The sequence below is a fragment of the Canis aureus genome, chromosome 4 (assembly GCF_053574225.1).
Source record: "Canis aureus isolate CA01 chromosome 4, VMU_Caureus_v.1.0, whole genome shotgun sequence".
Taxonomy (NCBI): domain Eukaryota; kingdom Metazoa; phylum Chordata; class Mammalia; order Carnivora; family Canidae; genus Canis; species Canis aureus.
In genome coordinates, this window is record NC_135614.1 from 71,635,494 (window position 1) to 71,651,153 (window position 15,660).

The 15,660-nt window shown below is 40.8% G+C and overlaps 1 protein-coding gene and 1 long non-coding RNA gene across 6 annotated transcripts in view; one reads left to right on the forward strand and one right to left on the reverse strand.

Annotated features, from left to right (window-relative positions):
• The window catches only part of FYB1 (FYN binding protein 1), a 151,200-nt gene that overhangs the window by 44,709 nt on the left and 90,831 nt on the right, over positions 1 to 15,660 (forward strand). For all 5 annotated transcript variants that reach the window (XR_013378604.1, XM_077896161.1, XM_077896159.1 and 2 more), the window contains exon 2: positions 13,169 to 14,333. Coding sequence is in view for 4 of the 5 variants with exons in the window: in XM_077896161.1 (XP_077752287.1) it covers positions 13,169 to 14,333 (1,165 nt within the window). In the remaining variant the exon portion in view is untranslated. The remainder of the gene's footprint in view (positions 1 to 13,168; positions 14,334 to 15,660) is intronic.
• LOC144312962 (uncharacterized) lies at positions 533 to 14,143 on the reverse strand. Its single transcript, XR_013378606.1, has 2 exons — positions 13,971 to 14,143; positions 533 to 755 (listed from the first exon to the last, which is right to left on the reverse strand). It is a non-coding gene; the product is annotated as an uncharacterized LOC144312962 (long non-coding RNA).

Sequence of the window (15,660 nt, forward strand, 5' to 3'; positions counted from 1 at the left end):
TTTTTTTTTCATTTTTTAAAAGATTTTATTTATTCATGAGAGACACAGAGAAAGAGAGAGGCAGAGACACAGGCAGAAGGAGAAGCAGGCTCCATGCAGGGAGCCCGATGTGGGACTTGATTTCAGGACTCCAGGATCATGCCATGAACCCAAGGCAGGCGCTAAACCGCTGAGCCACCCAGGGATCCCTGGGATTGTTTTCTTAATTCCTCTTCCTGATAGTTCATTATTAGTGTTTTTAGTCATTTTGGTATCCCAATATGCCATGAGATGACACATGCTCACATTTGTCCTCATGGCTGGAAGGGCTGGTGATTCTCCATAGAGAAACCCTTAAAGGAGCACAGAAGGATAGGATGGGTTACATTCCATGTGCCTCTTGAAAAAAATTTCCCAAGATGATTCTACTGCAGCCTATGTTTCTAGCCCTCTGCTTTCCATGTCACCTCAGAGGAGACCATCTAAAACAATTTTTTTTAACTTATTAGTCAAAAAATAACTTTAGCAATGAGGTATGCTTATACCTCCCAAGTAGTTTTGTATTGTTTTTATTTGTATTAGAAATTTGACATTGGTCCTTTATTACAGTTTTGCCACACTTATGTGTAAGTCGTTTAAAATGTTTTAAAAGTTTTAAAAAATATTGTCAATCAAGTGCAATGTCATCTGGACATATGTATACATATAAGCTTGATCTTCTTGAAAGATCATTTTTACCACCATTTTGAGTCACTTCCATTTTCCTCTTCCAATCACTAAAATGGAGATAAAAAGAAAGAAAAGATCTCATTGTGGAAAAATATCAAAGCAATTGTATCATTTACAAAGAGTTTTTGTTTAATAATTTTTCAGATAATGCTTAACTATTTTTACTACTTTCTTGTGTTAAAATATACGAACATAAAATTTGCCATTTTAACCATTTTTAAATATACAGTTCTGTGGCCATAAGTACATTTACACTGTTGTATGATCTTTAATGCCATCCATCTCCAGAATGTTTTCATTTTCCCCAAATAAAATTCTGTACCCATTGAACACTAACTCCCCATGGCCTCTTCCCCTCAACCTCTGGCCACCACCATCCTACTTTCACTCTATGAATTTGACTACTCTAGGTACCTCAGATAAGTGGAGTCAGACAATATATGTCTTTTTGTGACTGGCATGTTTCACTTAGCATAATGTCCTCAAGGCTCATCCATGTTGTAGCGTGAATCAGAATTTCCTTCCTTCTTAAGACTGAATAATATTCCATTGTGTGTATATACCATTCTTTCCTCATCCATTCCTCCACTGTTGACACTTGGGCTGCTTCCAGCTTTGGCTACTGTGAACATGAGTGTACAAATAGCTGTTCAAGTCCCTGCTTTCACTTCTTTTGGGTATATAGCCAGAAATGAAATTGCTGGATTGGTTTTTGAGGAAATGCCATACTGTTTTCCACAGTTACTGCACCATTTTACATTCTCACCAGGAATGCACGAAGGCTCAATTTCTCCACATTTCGTTTGTTATTTTCTGTTGTTGGTTTTTTTAATATAATAGCCATCCTAAGAGGTGGTTAAATATTTTAATTAAAGGAAAATTTATTTTAATATAACAGATGACTCTCTTTGTAGTATCTTTATTCTTTAGGAAAACCATACTATTTTAAAAATCATTAAACAAGAAGGGATTTTCATGTGTTTAATTTTTTATTTCTGTTCTTTGAATGAACCATAGATGTTAATGGGTTTTTTGTTTTGTTTTGTTTTGTTTTGTTTTGTTTTTTGCTTTTTTATCCAGGTAAAAGGAGTTATTTTATATGAATTCTTTGCTCACCATCTGATTTTTTGCCACAGGCCTTCCCAAAATATAGCCTCTTTCCCAAAACATACCCTTATCAATTCACACTTTCAAATTCCCTCTGCAGCCAGATGAATAATAAACACCATCCCAGGGGAACAATGGATGAACTGTAATGGTGCCCCAGGCCCCTGAATGGCCATATGGATGATTCATGCCACTGACTCTGGGGAGCAGTTGTTTGTGGGGCGGGGGAAAGAGACCTAATATAGTCCTGTATGTAAATGTACCACCCCAACACCCATATACACAGACCAAACATCAAAAATACAGCAAGCAGAATTGTTTGTCTTTGTCTTCTCTCACATTTTTCAGATTACCTGTGATGTTACAAAGCCAATCAGGATATTTTGGCTTAGATCCCCACATCCCTGCTTGATTTGTCTCTTTGCTCATCTCAGATCTGCTATGATCACAATTGTGAGTAGAGCAAGTGTTAACACATCACCCACCATGATTAAATCATTAGGGTTAGGTGGAAAACTTTTTGGATCAGCCTAAGAAATTCATCTTGTGTGAGCTTAGGTTTCAAACTCAAAATCATAATCATAGAAGAAGGAAAGTCATGACTTCTATGGCATATTATAGCAAACATGGGTTTAGAGTCAGAAAATCTCAATTTGGCTCTCTTTCCTACCATGTGCTTGAATTAGGTTATCCTTCTCTGTCAATAGGAATAAACCAGGCTTTGGGAGGATCCAGTCAGATATTGTATGTGGAATTTTGTTTTAAAATATGATTATTAGTTCTAATAATAGAATTCATAACAGTTATAAAATGCCAAACTCTAGAATTTTTTTGCTAACTCTACAAGTGTACACAGTTTGGGGAGGGGCAGGAAGTGTTGAGGTCATTTGTACCCCGAGATGAGTGATCATAATTCAGCACAGATTTTAAAGTAGATATTGGCAACGTGCCACATGCTAGAACCACTGACATATTAGCAAGGAGTCACCAGTGCTCTCAGAAGAAAATGAAGCAATGTGTGAAGGAAAAGATAAGTGAAAACCCAGAGAGCTAAAGCCATGAAGCACCTAGGAAATGATAAGGGGCTGGGGAAAAACAGGGTAGCTGGTGTTAAAAGCGGGATCTACACCATGAAAAGGTTGAAATTGAAAACATCACAGTTTTAATGAGAAAAAGTGCAACCTGCTTTAAAGAGCTCATGGTGATAAAGGTGAGAGAAGTTGCTCATCTCATGGCAGAGTCGTGTGACTGACTTATAAGAGAGGAGAAGTGAAGTAAGAGGTGTGAGGTGACTGTACTGCTCAGTCCTGATTACTAAATACTGAATGCATTTTCTTCAAAGTTCAAAAGGAGAGATGGACTAGAAATGGGAAGGGGGATACGAGGGAGAGCTTCACATTGCCACATACTATAAAGTGAGTTTTCAGTTTGTGAAATCCCCCATAACCCTTCACTTCTAAAGTCTAGTTTTATCTTCCTCCATTCACACTCTAGATCCCTTACTGCAACCTGTCTTGATCAGCTTGTCAATGCCTTCCTCTTCTGAGCAGTTCTCTTCTCATAAAACTTTCACATGCTGGGAAGGAAGTCTCTAGAAAACCCCACAAATGGCCTCATCTCCTTACCCCAGCCCAGTCCATGTAGACCATACACTTTCGGTTTCTAACTTCTTGTCAAGTGCAGAGAAGGAACTCACTGTCCAGGCTCCTGTGTCTGTGTGTGTGTCTGTTTGTGTCTGTGCTGGGGGGGGGGGGGGGGGGGGGGGCAGGGGGAATGTGGAAGCTGAGAAAAAAAGGAAGCAGGACATTTCTATTTTGTTTATCCTGTGTCGAACAGCATCTTTCTCAACCATCAAGAATTTGTATTTCAAATTTCATATGCTTTTAACAAAGTGAGTTTGGTTTTGCTGGTTTATACTATTTATATATAAAAATAGAATAACCAGGGACACCAGGGTGGCTTAGTCGGTTAAGCGTCTGACTCTTGATCTCAGCTAAGGTCTTCATCTTGGAGTTGTGAGTTCAAGCTCCAGTTTGGAGCCTACTTTAAAAACAAACAAACACAGAATAACCACTAAAAATAATAGATGAAATTAAGATCTCTTTAAGATAACAGAATTGGAGGTACAAGAAAAATAAAAGGACTTATATTGTATAATTGTCGATACTTAAATATTATCTTAAGATCCAAATAAGCCAATAGTAAGATATCTGTGAAAACACTTTAATTATCTACAAGTTCATTGGTCAAAATGCAAATTCCTGAGAGACTATTCCCTAATTTGGTATATTTACTTAACTGAGGCTATATGAATTGCACAGCAAGCAAATGTAAGTTAAATCTGCTATAAAAACTTTATAAAATGGAATAACAAAAATAGATGGTTCTGGGACTGTTGTTCCATCCTATCTACATTGGACTCTATATTCTCTGCATCCTGTCACCATTACATTACCATCAAAGAGTCAAAACTTAGAGCAGAAAAAATATCAGGAACACATAGGAAGTCATATTGGAGTTCCTTATCCATTTTCTATAAGCCATCAGAAGCCATGACAAAGTCAAAACTGTACTGGTGCAGGGTTTATTTGGTAAGATAACCAGAAAGAGAGGTTCGAAGGCTCTAATTTGTAGAAGGATGGTGATTTTCAAGACTGATCTTTAAAGACAGAAGGTCACAAAAGCCTAAAGGATCAATATACCTTGAGAGTGCAAGGTGACACAGCATTTGGAAAATGGGCTGTCACTGTCTGAGCTTTACCAGTTGCTGAACTATCTTGCTTCTTCTACTTCAATTTACTCTAAAAGAGAGAACACAGCAGGAACAAGGAAAGGGTCCAGGGCAACAGGTGCCTGAGGTAATACAAGAGGGAATAATGATAGAGAGGTTTTCCACTAAGGTATTTAGGCCAGCCTCCTGCAGGCCAAGGTTACCTGTGTTGAGGGGAGCTAAGCAACACAGCTCCCAGAGAGAACCCACTTAGGCCCGGTATTTTCTTCTGACTCTATTACACCTCACAACACAAGGATGGCTGCTAGGGTTGTCTGCAGTTCCAGCTCCACCTTTACAAGTCACTGAGAAAAATGTAAGGGCTCCCCCCACTGCTTCCGCCACCAACTCCTCCTACCTGTGCCCTTGCCCAGTCTGCAACAGCCTGATCTTGCCCCAAGAACTCAATTTGTGGTGAGAAGATGTTCCCACATCCTGTTGAAGAGGGGCCTGGTGCTCCCTCCAACCTCAGAGGCTTAGCCAACTGGAATCCATCACAGCCCATTCGCAATGAGGTAGAGATTCTGTTAGAGAGCTCTTAAAAATAGATTCATGACTGGGGTTCAACACCTTTGAAGAAGTTGAGGAAATCATGTCCCCAGCTATCATCTGTGTGCTCAGTCATGGTGAAATTCAAGTAAATTCAGCCCACCAACCAGTATGTGTGATAAATACTATGGAAAGAAATGTGCCAGGCAGTAGGGAGTGCTTGTTCAACTAGGTGGTGGCAGAGGGGTGCTATTTTTGAGGAAGAAATATAAAACCAGGTTCCTGCTTTTACATCTCACTGGGGAAACAGAGTATACACAGTAAGTACTTAAATTATGACCCATTAAGTACCTAAATTTTTGACATCCCTATTAGGGGATGAAAAAAAGTGTACTATAGTTTCACTATCTCTAGTGCAACCTGCCATCTACCATCTTGTAAGAAGTTGTCACAAGTACTGTTTTCAGCCAACTTCTATGATCTCTATCTGTACAGTCAATACCAAGGAGAATGATTTTATTATGTAACTTCTGACAATAAACAGTTTTAAGAAAGCTTATTTTCAGATTAAAGGAATTCTCTTTTACAAGTGTACTGAGCAGAAAAGATTAAGCCTCTAAAAAGAAAAGACAATTTATCACTCATGTGTGCCTGCGTGCAGGCATGCACGCCGCTCAGAAGAGGTCGTGGGGAACGTACCTGTTATTGTCTTTACTCTAGGCAATAGAAACCAGTGAAGTTGAAAACTATTGCTCTGTGAAAGTTTGAACTGCTTGAGTGTATTACAAATTTTCACCAGCCTACTTCTTACCTCAAGGACGACCCATTTATTTGGCTTAGGAAAGAACTTTCTATCTTCTTGGCCTTTTTATTATACCTTCTTATCAATCCTTTGCTGAATGGGTGAGCAATATGAGCCATCACCCTGGCAGAAGCTGGGCTCTCTCTTGCAGCACACCACCCTCACTTGCCTCCTTCCCTCTTCCATTCGCTCTGCTACAATCTGTGAAGCCTTGAGCAGGCCTACGGCTGTCTTCCCTGAAACATTTTCCCTTTATATACACACCTCCTTGCAACTGCATGTTAGCCTCTGATGCCACCACACCGGGAGTCCTAATGGTGGCAGTGGTAGGAACCAATTGTGTTCTATGAGAAGAACCATCAGTTCAGACCATAGGTCATGGGTAAAACATAACAGTAAAAAAAGAAACAATGACATAACAAGAAAGAAAATCCACATACAGTAAAACTGAGCAATGATGAAAGAAAGAAACCAATTTAGGTAAACTATTGCTGTCTCCCTCATGATCGAAAGCATTACATGTGATCAAGTGCAAATCACTTTCTTCTCTTTTTCCCTGGATTCTATATAGGGAAGAATAACAGCATCCACAAGAGTGGTTTGCTCTACTCTTGCTTTAATTACAAAAGTAACACAAACACATCTTAAGGAGGTAAAATCAAGCTTCAGTTGTTTCAAATCTATTAATTACCCATGATTCGTGACTGTTTTTCTTTTGCGCTTTATAAATGAAACTTTACAAAGACGAGACTTTCAAAGACATGGAACTTGAAAATAATCTCTAGTGGTAGCTTTTTTTTGTATCATTGAGTTTTTACACAGTTATTTATAGGTTTTAGATGATATTCTATTACAAAAATTAAAGGCAGACTTTCTGGTAAGGTGTTTTCAAGAATCCAGGAGCAATAGGATTAATCCTATAGTCAGGGCTTCTCAACTTTGGGACTATTTGGACTGATAATGCATTGTTGAGAGGCTGGCCTGTGCACTATTCAGCACTATCTCTGGCCTCTACTCACTGGATGCCAAGAGCACACCCTCATCAGTCATTTCAATCAAAAATTTCTTCTGACGTTGCCAGAAGTGCTTCTCATTAAGAACCACTGAATCAATCTAATATTCAAGATATATTTAAAAATATGAGCACTGTAAGGGTGCCTGGGTGGCTCAGGCGGTTAAGCATCTGCCTTTGGCTCAGGTCAGGATCCCAGGGTCCTGGGTCAGGATTCCAGGGTCCCGGGATCAAGCCCTATGTTGTGCTCCCTGCTCAGTGGGGAGTCTGCTGCTCCCTCTCCCTCTGCCCCTGTCCCCCATCTTGGGCTCACTCTCTCTTGCTCTCTCTCAAGTAAATAAATAAAATCTTAAAAAAATATGAGCACTATAAAAACAAATCCAAAATCAAGTAAAACCCTATTATTAGCAACAGTCATAGAGTGTTTTTAATTTTCCTGAAGAAAATATGTAGACAAACTGCTACAAAGGAAAACATTTTCTTAATGTGTACAGTTTCTTGATGTCTGTCCTAAATGTCATCTTAGCCTTTAAGTATGTACCTGATCCATCACTTGCATATAAATTGCTATAGAAAGATTTTCTGGAATCTAGAGTTGTTAACTAGAAACCCAGAAGACGTAGCAAAACCCTTTTTACTAGCAGCCATCTTCCTAGTATAATTATAGAGCAATGAATGGGAGTATTTTGGACTAAACATTATATAGGTACATAACAGATGGAGATAATAATGAATTGCTTCAAATGATTTTGGAAAAGAAACTTAAGTAGTTTGAGATGAAGTGTTTTTCTTAAAATACCCTAAAGTTTGAGGTCTGCCAGATGTGAAATATCTCTTTCTAAGAATAAGTAGAAGCCCAATCTTTAAATCATTAAAGTCAAAAAGGTCTTGCAAACTAACAGTAAGTCTTAATAAGGGGAAACTAAATGCAAAGTATATGACAACTCTGTACTATATTCTCAGTTCTTTTGTAAATCTAAAACTATTCTAAAAATTAAAAAAACTATAATTTAAAAAAAGTTGTGCAAATAATATGCACTTATATGGATCAATTATAAGGAAAATAACAGAGTTAATACTGAAAGTATTTAACAACTGGAATTGTAAAGGTACCAAGCCATCAGAATGATTGCTGATGATATAGTCAGCTGTGCAGGTGTGTAGCAGCTGACTATCAGTCCTGGAAAAAAGCAGGCTGCAAAGCGGGGGTTTCCACTTGTGCAAAAAGTAGGGACAGGAAGGGTGTGTATGTGTGTGTGTGTGTTTATATTTGTACATGCACAGCTTAGAAATATATATAAGAAACTAAGCACAGTAGATGCCTCGGCTGAGAAACTGGGTAAATTCACCATGTAATTTATTGTTGAAAGCAAGTTAGTTTTGAGAGTATATGTGAAACTTATAAATAGTTATTTCAGAACAATAGGCATAAACTTGTCCTATACAGGTAGGTCAGGGTATATGATACCCCTAGAACTAGAGGAATAAGGCTTAGAGTTTCAAGGCTTAGAGTTGACTGACTTTTCACTCTATCATACAATGATACATTGCTCCTATACTCTTTTCAACATTTTTTTAAGATTTATTTGTTTGAGAGAAAGAGAGAGAGACAGCACGTATATGCTAGAGAGGGGCGGGAGAGGAGGAGAGGGAGAAAAAGAATCTCAAGCAGACTCCTCATCAAGCCCACAGCACAGGGCTCGATCCCTCGACCCTGAGATCACAACCTGAACCAAAACCAAGAATCGAACACTTCCGTGACTGAGCCACCTAGGAGCCCCCCACCTTTTCATTAACTTTTTTTAAAAGTAAAAAGAACCCTGGAAAATGGAATGGGTATTCAATCGACAATGAAATCAGGATGGGAGGATGTAAAAAAAAAAAAAAAAAAAAAAGACCATTTTTACCTTTCTATTGTTATCATCATGGAAGAAATCTAGCTATCATTGTTGAGATTAAGGATAAGCCTGGGGATCCCTGGGTGGCGCAGCGGTTTGGCGCCTGCCTTTGGCCCGGGGCACGATCCTGGAGACCCGGGATCGAATCCCACGTCGGGCTCCCGGTGCATGGAGCCTGCTTCTCCCTCTGCCTGTGTCTCTGCCTCTCTCTCTCTCTCTGTGACTATCATAAATAAATAAAAATTAAAAAAAAAAAAAAAGGATAAGCCTGGGTGTTAAAAATGTTATCCAATAAACTTGTAACAATGCTAATGATGAAACAACTTCTAAAGCTAAGCAGTCAGAATAAGTGACTACCTAGTTGTAGAGTTTGAGCTATTGATCTGCCAGACATATCAGTGTAAGCTCAGGGGCTGTTCGCCTTTCTTCAAAGTGTCCTACGTAAGAACATATGACTATTTCCTTCTTTTTCTTTTTTTTTTTATTAAGGTTTTCTTTATTTATTCATGAGAGACACAGAGAGAGGCAGAGACATAGGTGGAGGGAGAAGCAGGCTCCATGCAGGGATCCCAATGTGAGACTTGATCCCAGAATTCCGGGATCATGCCCTGAGCCAAAGGCAGACGCTCAACCACTGAGCCACCAAGGCGTTCCCATATGACTATTTCTTTCCCTACTTTTCAACATTCAGTGAAAAGTTTCAAAGTGTGAGTAAACCAAACTCAAACATAGTAACTCCATTTTGTTATCCAGCAGTATGTTTGCCTCAGTCACATTGATTCAAAATTAGAACATAGGGGCACTTAGGTGGCTCAGTGGTTGAGTGTCTGCCTTCAGCTCAGATTGTGATCCTGGGGTCCTGGGATCGAGTTCTGCTTCTCCCTCTACCTATGTCTCTGCTTCTCTCTCTGATTCTCATGAATAAATAAATAAAATCTTTAAAAAATAAAATTAGAACATAATGTAGCATAATGTATAAACTTGTCAAATCACTATGTTGTGCACCAAAAACTAATGTAACATTGAATGTCAACTATACTCAAATTTAAAAATTCAAAAACAAATAAGTAAATAAATACATAAATAAAATTAGAACATAACATTAATGGTATAACTTCAGAATTTGGTCACCTGGAGAAAATGATGTTATGTGAATAGTGGATTAGAAAAAAATGATGTTGGCAGACAATCTTTTGATGTGTGATACATGTACTTCTTTTTTTTTTTAAAGATTTTATTTATTTATTCACGATAGATAGATATATATATATAGAGAGAGAGAGAGGCAGAGATACAGGCAGAGGGAGAAGCAGGCTCCATGCCAGGAGCCTGACGCGGGACTCGATCCCGGGACTCCAGGATCGTGCCCTGGGTCAAAGGTAGGCACCAAACCGCTGAGCCACCCAGGGATCCCCAATACATGTACTTCTTGACCTAACAACTTTACATGCCTTAACCCATTTAATCCTGTTTTAAGAACAAAATGCTGTGGAAAAAATAAGTACTGTTATTATTATCATTTTACAGATGAAGAAAGCTGAATCTTAGAGAGAGAGATTAAGAAACTTACTAGGTCACGTGGCCAGTAAATGGCAAACTTAAGATTTGAACCCAAGTCAATAATTGTAGAGCCTGGGTTATTGACCATGATGCTGCCCTGCCTTTTGGGTCTGGGTAGGCAACTAAAAGACTTAGTTCCAATTTCAAATTCACCATTTCCATATTTTCTCAACTAAAACCAGGATGTGGAGTTTGACAGTGGGTTAATGTGTTTTTGTGGGTTTTCCCCGATGAAATCCAAGACAAGAAGTTGCTGTAGCTAAGTAGGATATTGCTTTAAACTTTTGGTTGTTGTTTCCTCTCCAGAGCAGTGAGATAGGGGAGCCAGATGATTTCTAAGTTTCCTTGCTGTATAAAAATAGGACGCCCCTTTCCATCACGAGCACTCTTTAGAGTGCCTTACAGATAATAGCCTCATCGTCCTAACAGACCCATGAGATAGCATTATGATTCCTATGCTAGAGGTGAGCAAACCAAGGCCCAGAGAATTTGTACCCTGCCCTAGGGTAAACAGCTAGAAAGATGCAAACGCACGCAGTCTGGTTCCCCAGTTCATGCTATTACCCACTCTGCAATGTAGCCTCTGGTTCGAAATCTAGAATAAATTATAGATCTAGAATGTAAATTGCAAAATATAGAATAAGTCTAGAATAAAAGAGTCCTTCCCTGGAGACAGACTGTGTTACATGTGAGGAGCAATTTTTTTTTTTAGATTTATCTATCATCTATCTATCTATCATCTATCTATCATCTATCTATCTATCTATCTATCTATCTATCTATCTATCTATCTATTTATTGGGGGGAGGAATGTGAGCACAAGCAGGGAAGCAGCAGAGGGAGAGAGAGAAGCAGGCTTCCCACTGAGTAGGGAGCCCAACTTGGGCTCTATCCCAGGACTCTGAGATCACGACCTGGGCCGAAGGCAGACACTTAACTGACTGAGGCACCCAGGTGCCCCAAGAGCAAATTTTTGTGTTAATACTTCTTTTTTGCATCTTGTGTTAAGGTTTGGAGTCCTCCACAGCTGTGGTCTCCTTGGGAGGGTTCAGGGAACGACCCATCATCTCCCATTTGTCCCCCAATACCCAGACTCTCCCTATTCTTCCTGCTTCCTGCCTATTGTCTTCAGGAATTGTTTGAGGATTGGAGGATATCATGGGGATTTGGAAAAAAAAGTGTTCAAGGAAGACCGGTAGAAAACAAGATGTTTTCAGCCGCTTGGAGAGAGGGTAGTAAGTTAAAGAAGCAAAATTCAAGCCGGAAACTGCTGTTTTTTCTGGTTTTCTCCTCCTAGAGCCTAAGCTTCTTTCTCTCATCCTGCAAATACATAGGCCCTGCAGTTTGGTACAAAGAAAAAAACTCCAGCTGAGGGCACCATTTCTTTTAAATTGTTATTCACAGTATTCAGCTTACTGCCAACCTTTATTTCCCCAAATGTGCATTAGAATCCTGAAGGTACCAGCCCCTGGCCCAGGTATTGTGGGGATACAAAAAGGAATGAGACCATTTCTAGACTTTGGAGTCCTAAACACACCTGAGTTTGCGTCCCCTGTGCTCACAGTTCCCAGCTGTGAGCCCTTGAATATGCTACTTAATATTTCTAATAATAATAGATTCCATATATTGAGCCCATGCTCTTATTTTGCGGTTTTGGGGCCTCAAAAGGTGACGTATATTTGGGTGTGTGGCCAGATAGGTGGTGCTGGGAAGAAAGAAAACGTTTTCTAGGGGACTCTTAAAGCACGAAAATGGAAACTGTCATGGCCGCATGTGTATCTTTAGTGATTTTTTTTTTAATGCTTTATATTTTCAAGTATTTCTAGAGGAATTAGAAAAGGTCAAATCCTTGCTTTGGAGAGAAAGAACAAAAATCACACTGTGAATTTTTCCAGATTAAATGGAAAGTCACCTTCACAGAGAAGGGTGACTCTTTGCTTGCCATCTCTACTGACTCACACCCTAATGCTAGTTGAGGACAGAGACTGTGTGGCAGGACTTCTAAAGGGTATTAAGTGTCCTTATAGAAAAGACGAGACAGGAGCAGCAGGAAGCCTGGATCTGAGACTTCCCAGCCAGTCTCTATGGCTTCCTGGTTACCCTCTCCCAGCCTATGCCCCCAAGACATTACTCGATGGGAAGGTGAGCACATTCTGGCTGCTAGTCTGGTTCCAGTTGAATCAGTAGCACTATAAATAAGTAAGAAAACTCTATCCAAATGAATGAATCTTTCTGCCACATATCCTGAGCAGACACATCTTCAATGCGGATGGCAACAGGAGAGCGCTTGCAAACCACAGAGGTGTTAAACATGGCCATGCTGCAGAAAGCATGCAATCTGAATTCACAAAACTTACTTTCAGTTTTTCAAGTGCAGTTTCTATTTAAGAGACTCAACTGTAAAATATGGAAGAAGTCACGTATTAATCACTTCCATATTTTTTTTCGAGTAAAACAAAGTAGATGAATGCCAAGTTAAGAGTCAATCCAACAGGATAGCTGGAGAAACAGTGAGGAAAAGAAAAGAGAAAGGTAAGAGGTAAGTTGTCACTTAAACCGAAATGAGCCAGTGTTAGACCAGAAAAAAGAAAAAAAAAAAAAAAAAAGACCCAAGCAGTACATGCACAACAGTAGCCCTCCCCCTTCAAGAAACTCTCACAGACTCTTTTGCCATAGAGGAAGATAAATGTTACAATGTCTCCCTAACTAACCAATCAGCAGCGCGCAGGCCTCAAACCAGGAAGCCCTTTAGAGTGTAGTATTTTAAATTGTGCAAGCAAGACTTCTGGCTCTCAGCTAGTTTTTGTTCCCTGTGCTTGTAGGACACCAAAGCAGATGTAAAGTCCCTCATGGCGAAGTTTAACACAGCGGGCAACCCCACAGAAGAGGTCTCTGTCAACAGCCGCCCCTTCAAAGTCTCTGGGCAAAACTCGCCTTCAGGAGTACAAGCTAAAAAGAATCTATTCAACAACCAAGGAAGTGCCAGCCCTCCTGCAGGACCTAGCAACGTACCTAAGTTTGGGTCCCCAAAGCCACCTTTGGCGGTGAAACCTTCATCTGAGGACAAGCCTGACAAGGAGCCCAAGCCGCCGTTTCTGAAGCCCACAGGCGTGGGCCAAAGATTTGGGCCGCCGGCAAACTCGGCCACCACCAGAGACCCTGAGGCGAAAGTGGGGTTTCCGAAGCCTATAGGCCCCAAGCCTGTCACCGTGCCCAAGGAAGATTCCAAACCTGTGTTTCCCTGGCCCCCTGCGAATAAGCCGGCGCCTCACAATGTAAACCAAGAGCATGACTTAAAGCCACCAGGCCCCAAGCCAGGGTCTCACCCTCCAACCTCGGAAACTGAGCAGAAGCAAGCATTCCCCAAGTTGGCTGGGGTGAAAGGCAAGTTTGCGTCAGCCTCACAAGACCATGACCCAAAGCCCCTCTTCCCCAAGCCTGCCTTTGCCCAGAAGCCATCCCTAGGTACCGACGACACCCATGAAGACGAGAGCCCCGCCAAGACTGCGTCTCTACAGAGAGGACCCCTGCACCCCCTGGGAGCCAAGGCCAAAGCAACCCCTTTTAAACCAGCAAGGGAAGACCAGGAAATTAAAGACCATGGAGGCGAGGCATCCAGCTCACCCTTCTCTGGTGTGGTTCTGAAACCTGCTGCCAATAGAGGAAGCCCAGGCCTCGCCAAGAATACTGAAGAGAAAAAAGAAGATAGGAAGATAGATGCTGCTAAGAACATCTTCCTGAGCAAAATGAATCAGGAAGAGGCGGCCTCTGGGGCTCCTCCTGCCAAGTTCCCTAAGACGCCCTCTAAGTTGACAGTGGCGGGGTCATGGGGCCAAAGTCAAGAGAAGGAAAAGGGAGACAAGAACTCCGCCCCCCCCAAGCAGAAGCCCCTGCCTCCCCTGTTTACCTTGGGCCCACCGCCACCCAAACCCAGCAGACCTCCCAACGTTGACCTGACGAAATTCCGAAAAGCCGCTTCTGGAAACAGTGAGTTCTTTTCTCGTTGGCTGTTTAGCAAGTTTTGCTCTACAGCAAAGGGTGTTTGACCTTCTGGGGAAAAAAAAAAAAATTATAGCAAAGAATGATTCTATCCTTGGTACTCCTGTGCAGGTGATGACTTTTCCTCCGCATTATTTTTCCTTTGGTGTGAGAGGTCTCAGGTAAAAACCCTTAGTTCTGTGAGAAGATGCCTCAGGGGCTGCCTTCAAGGGGTGGAGGAAAATATATCTATTTGCTTGATAAGTGGTTTTGCTTTCATTTACATCCTTAGCTGGGTTTCATTTCTGTTGAATGAAGCTGAGGTGAGCTGCCCTTACTACCACAAAGGTGTGAAACAGAAAGGTGAATAAACCTCTTAGTCGAGGGTTCTCAAACTGGGTCAATTTGGATACCTGGCGACATTTGGCTGTGTCTGGAGGCAGTTTTGATTGTCACGACTGGAGGGTGCTGCTGGTCTGTGGCAGGCAGAGGCCAATGATGCTGCTCACCATCCTGCCCTGCCTAGAGCCGCCCCTCACAACAAATGTCAACAGTACAGAGGTTGAGAACCCCCTTCCAAGTGATTTTAAATGTTCAAAAAAGTCATCCTGTGTTTCCTAAGCCCAATGTCCAAATAAGGGATGAACAGGGCTCACAAAATGCCACTTTCTGTTTTATACGTTAGTGGTTTTCTATTCTCAGTATAAAGCTTTCTGAACGTTGCTAATTCCTAAAGTGGTACAGAACCAGGACAGTAAGCCAGACTAAAGGGACACATTAGTCTCCTTTTGGGAAAATAGTTTAGCTTTCTACCAAAGATGTTACAATCATATGGCACATGCTAAAATTTGATCCTGAATGACTTGGTAAAGATTTGTAACCCTGCACAGAGATAACAGAAGCTCACTTTGCCTGAAATGATTAATATTTTAGGCCAGATACGCACGATTATTATTTCCTGTTGGGGAAGATGGAGAAAGTATGCTTATGCATAGTGGGATAGTGACCACACCACTATTAGACTTTTTTTCCTTATAAAACTGTGGTCTCATTAAAGCAGTTCTAGGTATACAGGTTGTTTTTCTTTTCTAGCGCTGCAGAAGCGTCTTGTAATCTATCATTTGCAATGCCTCATCACGCAGTAGATCAATATTCTTGCTCTTGATCAGCAAATTAGTGATCAACCCCCCTCCATGGATCTATCATGTAGAAAGCACATTGGAAGTGATGCCATAATCATCCCTTTTCTAAAATGATTCAGCCTTAGTTACATTTGTGTCCTCCTCATCTGTCACCTTCTTATGTTAACGCTGGTCCATAGCTCAGGAGTGTTATT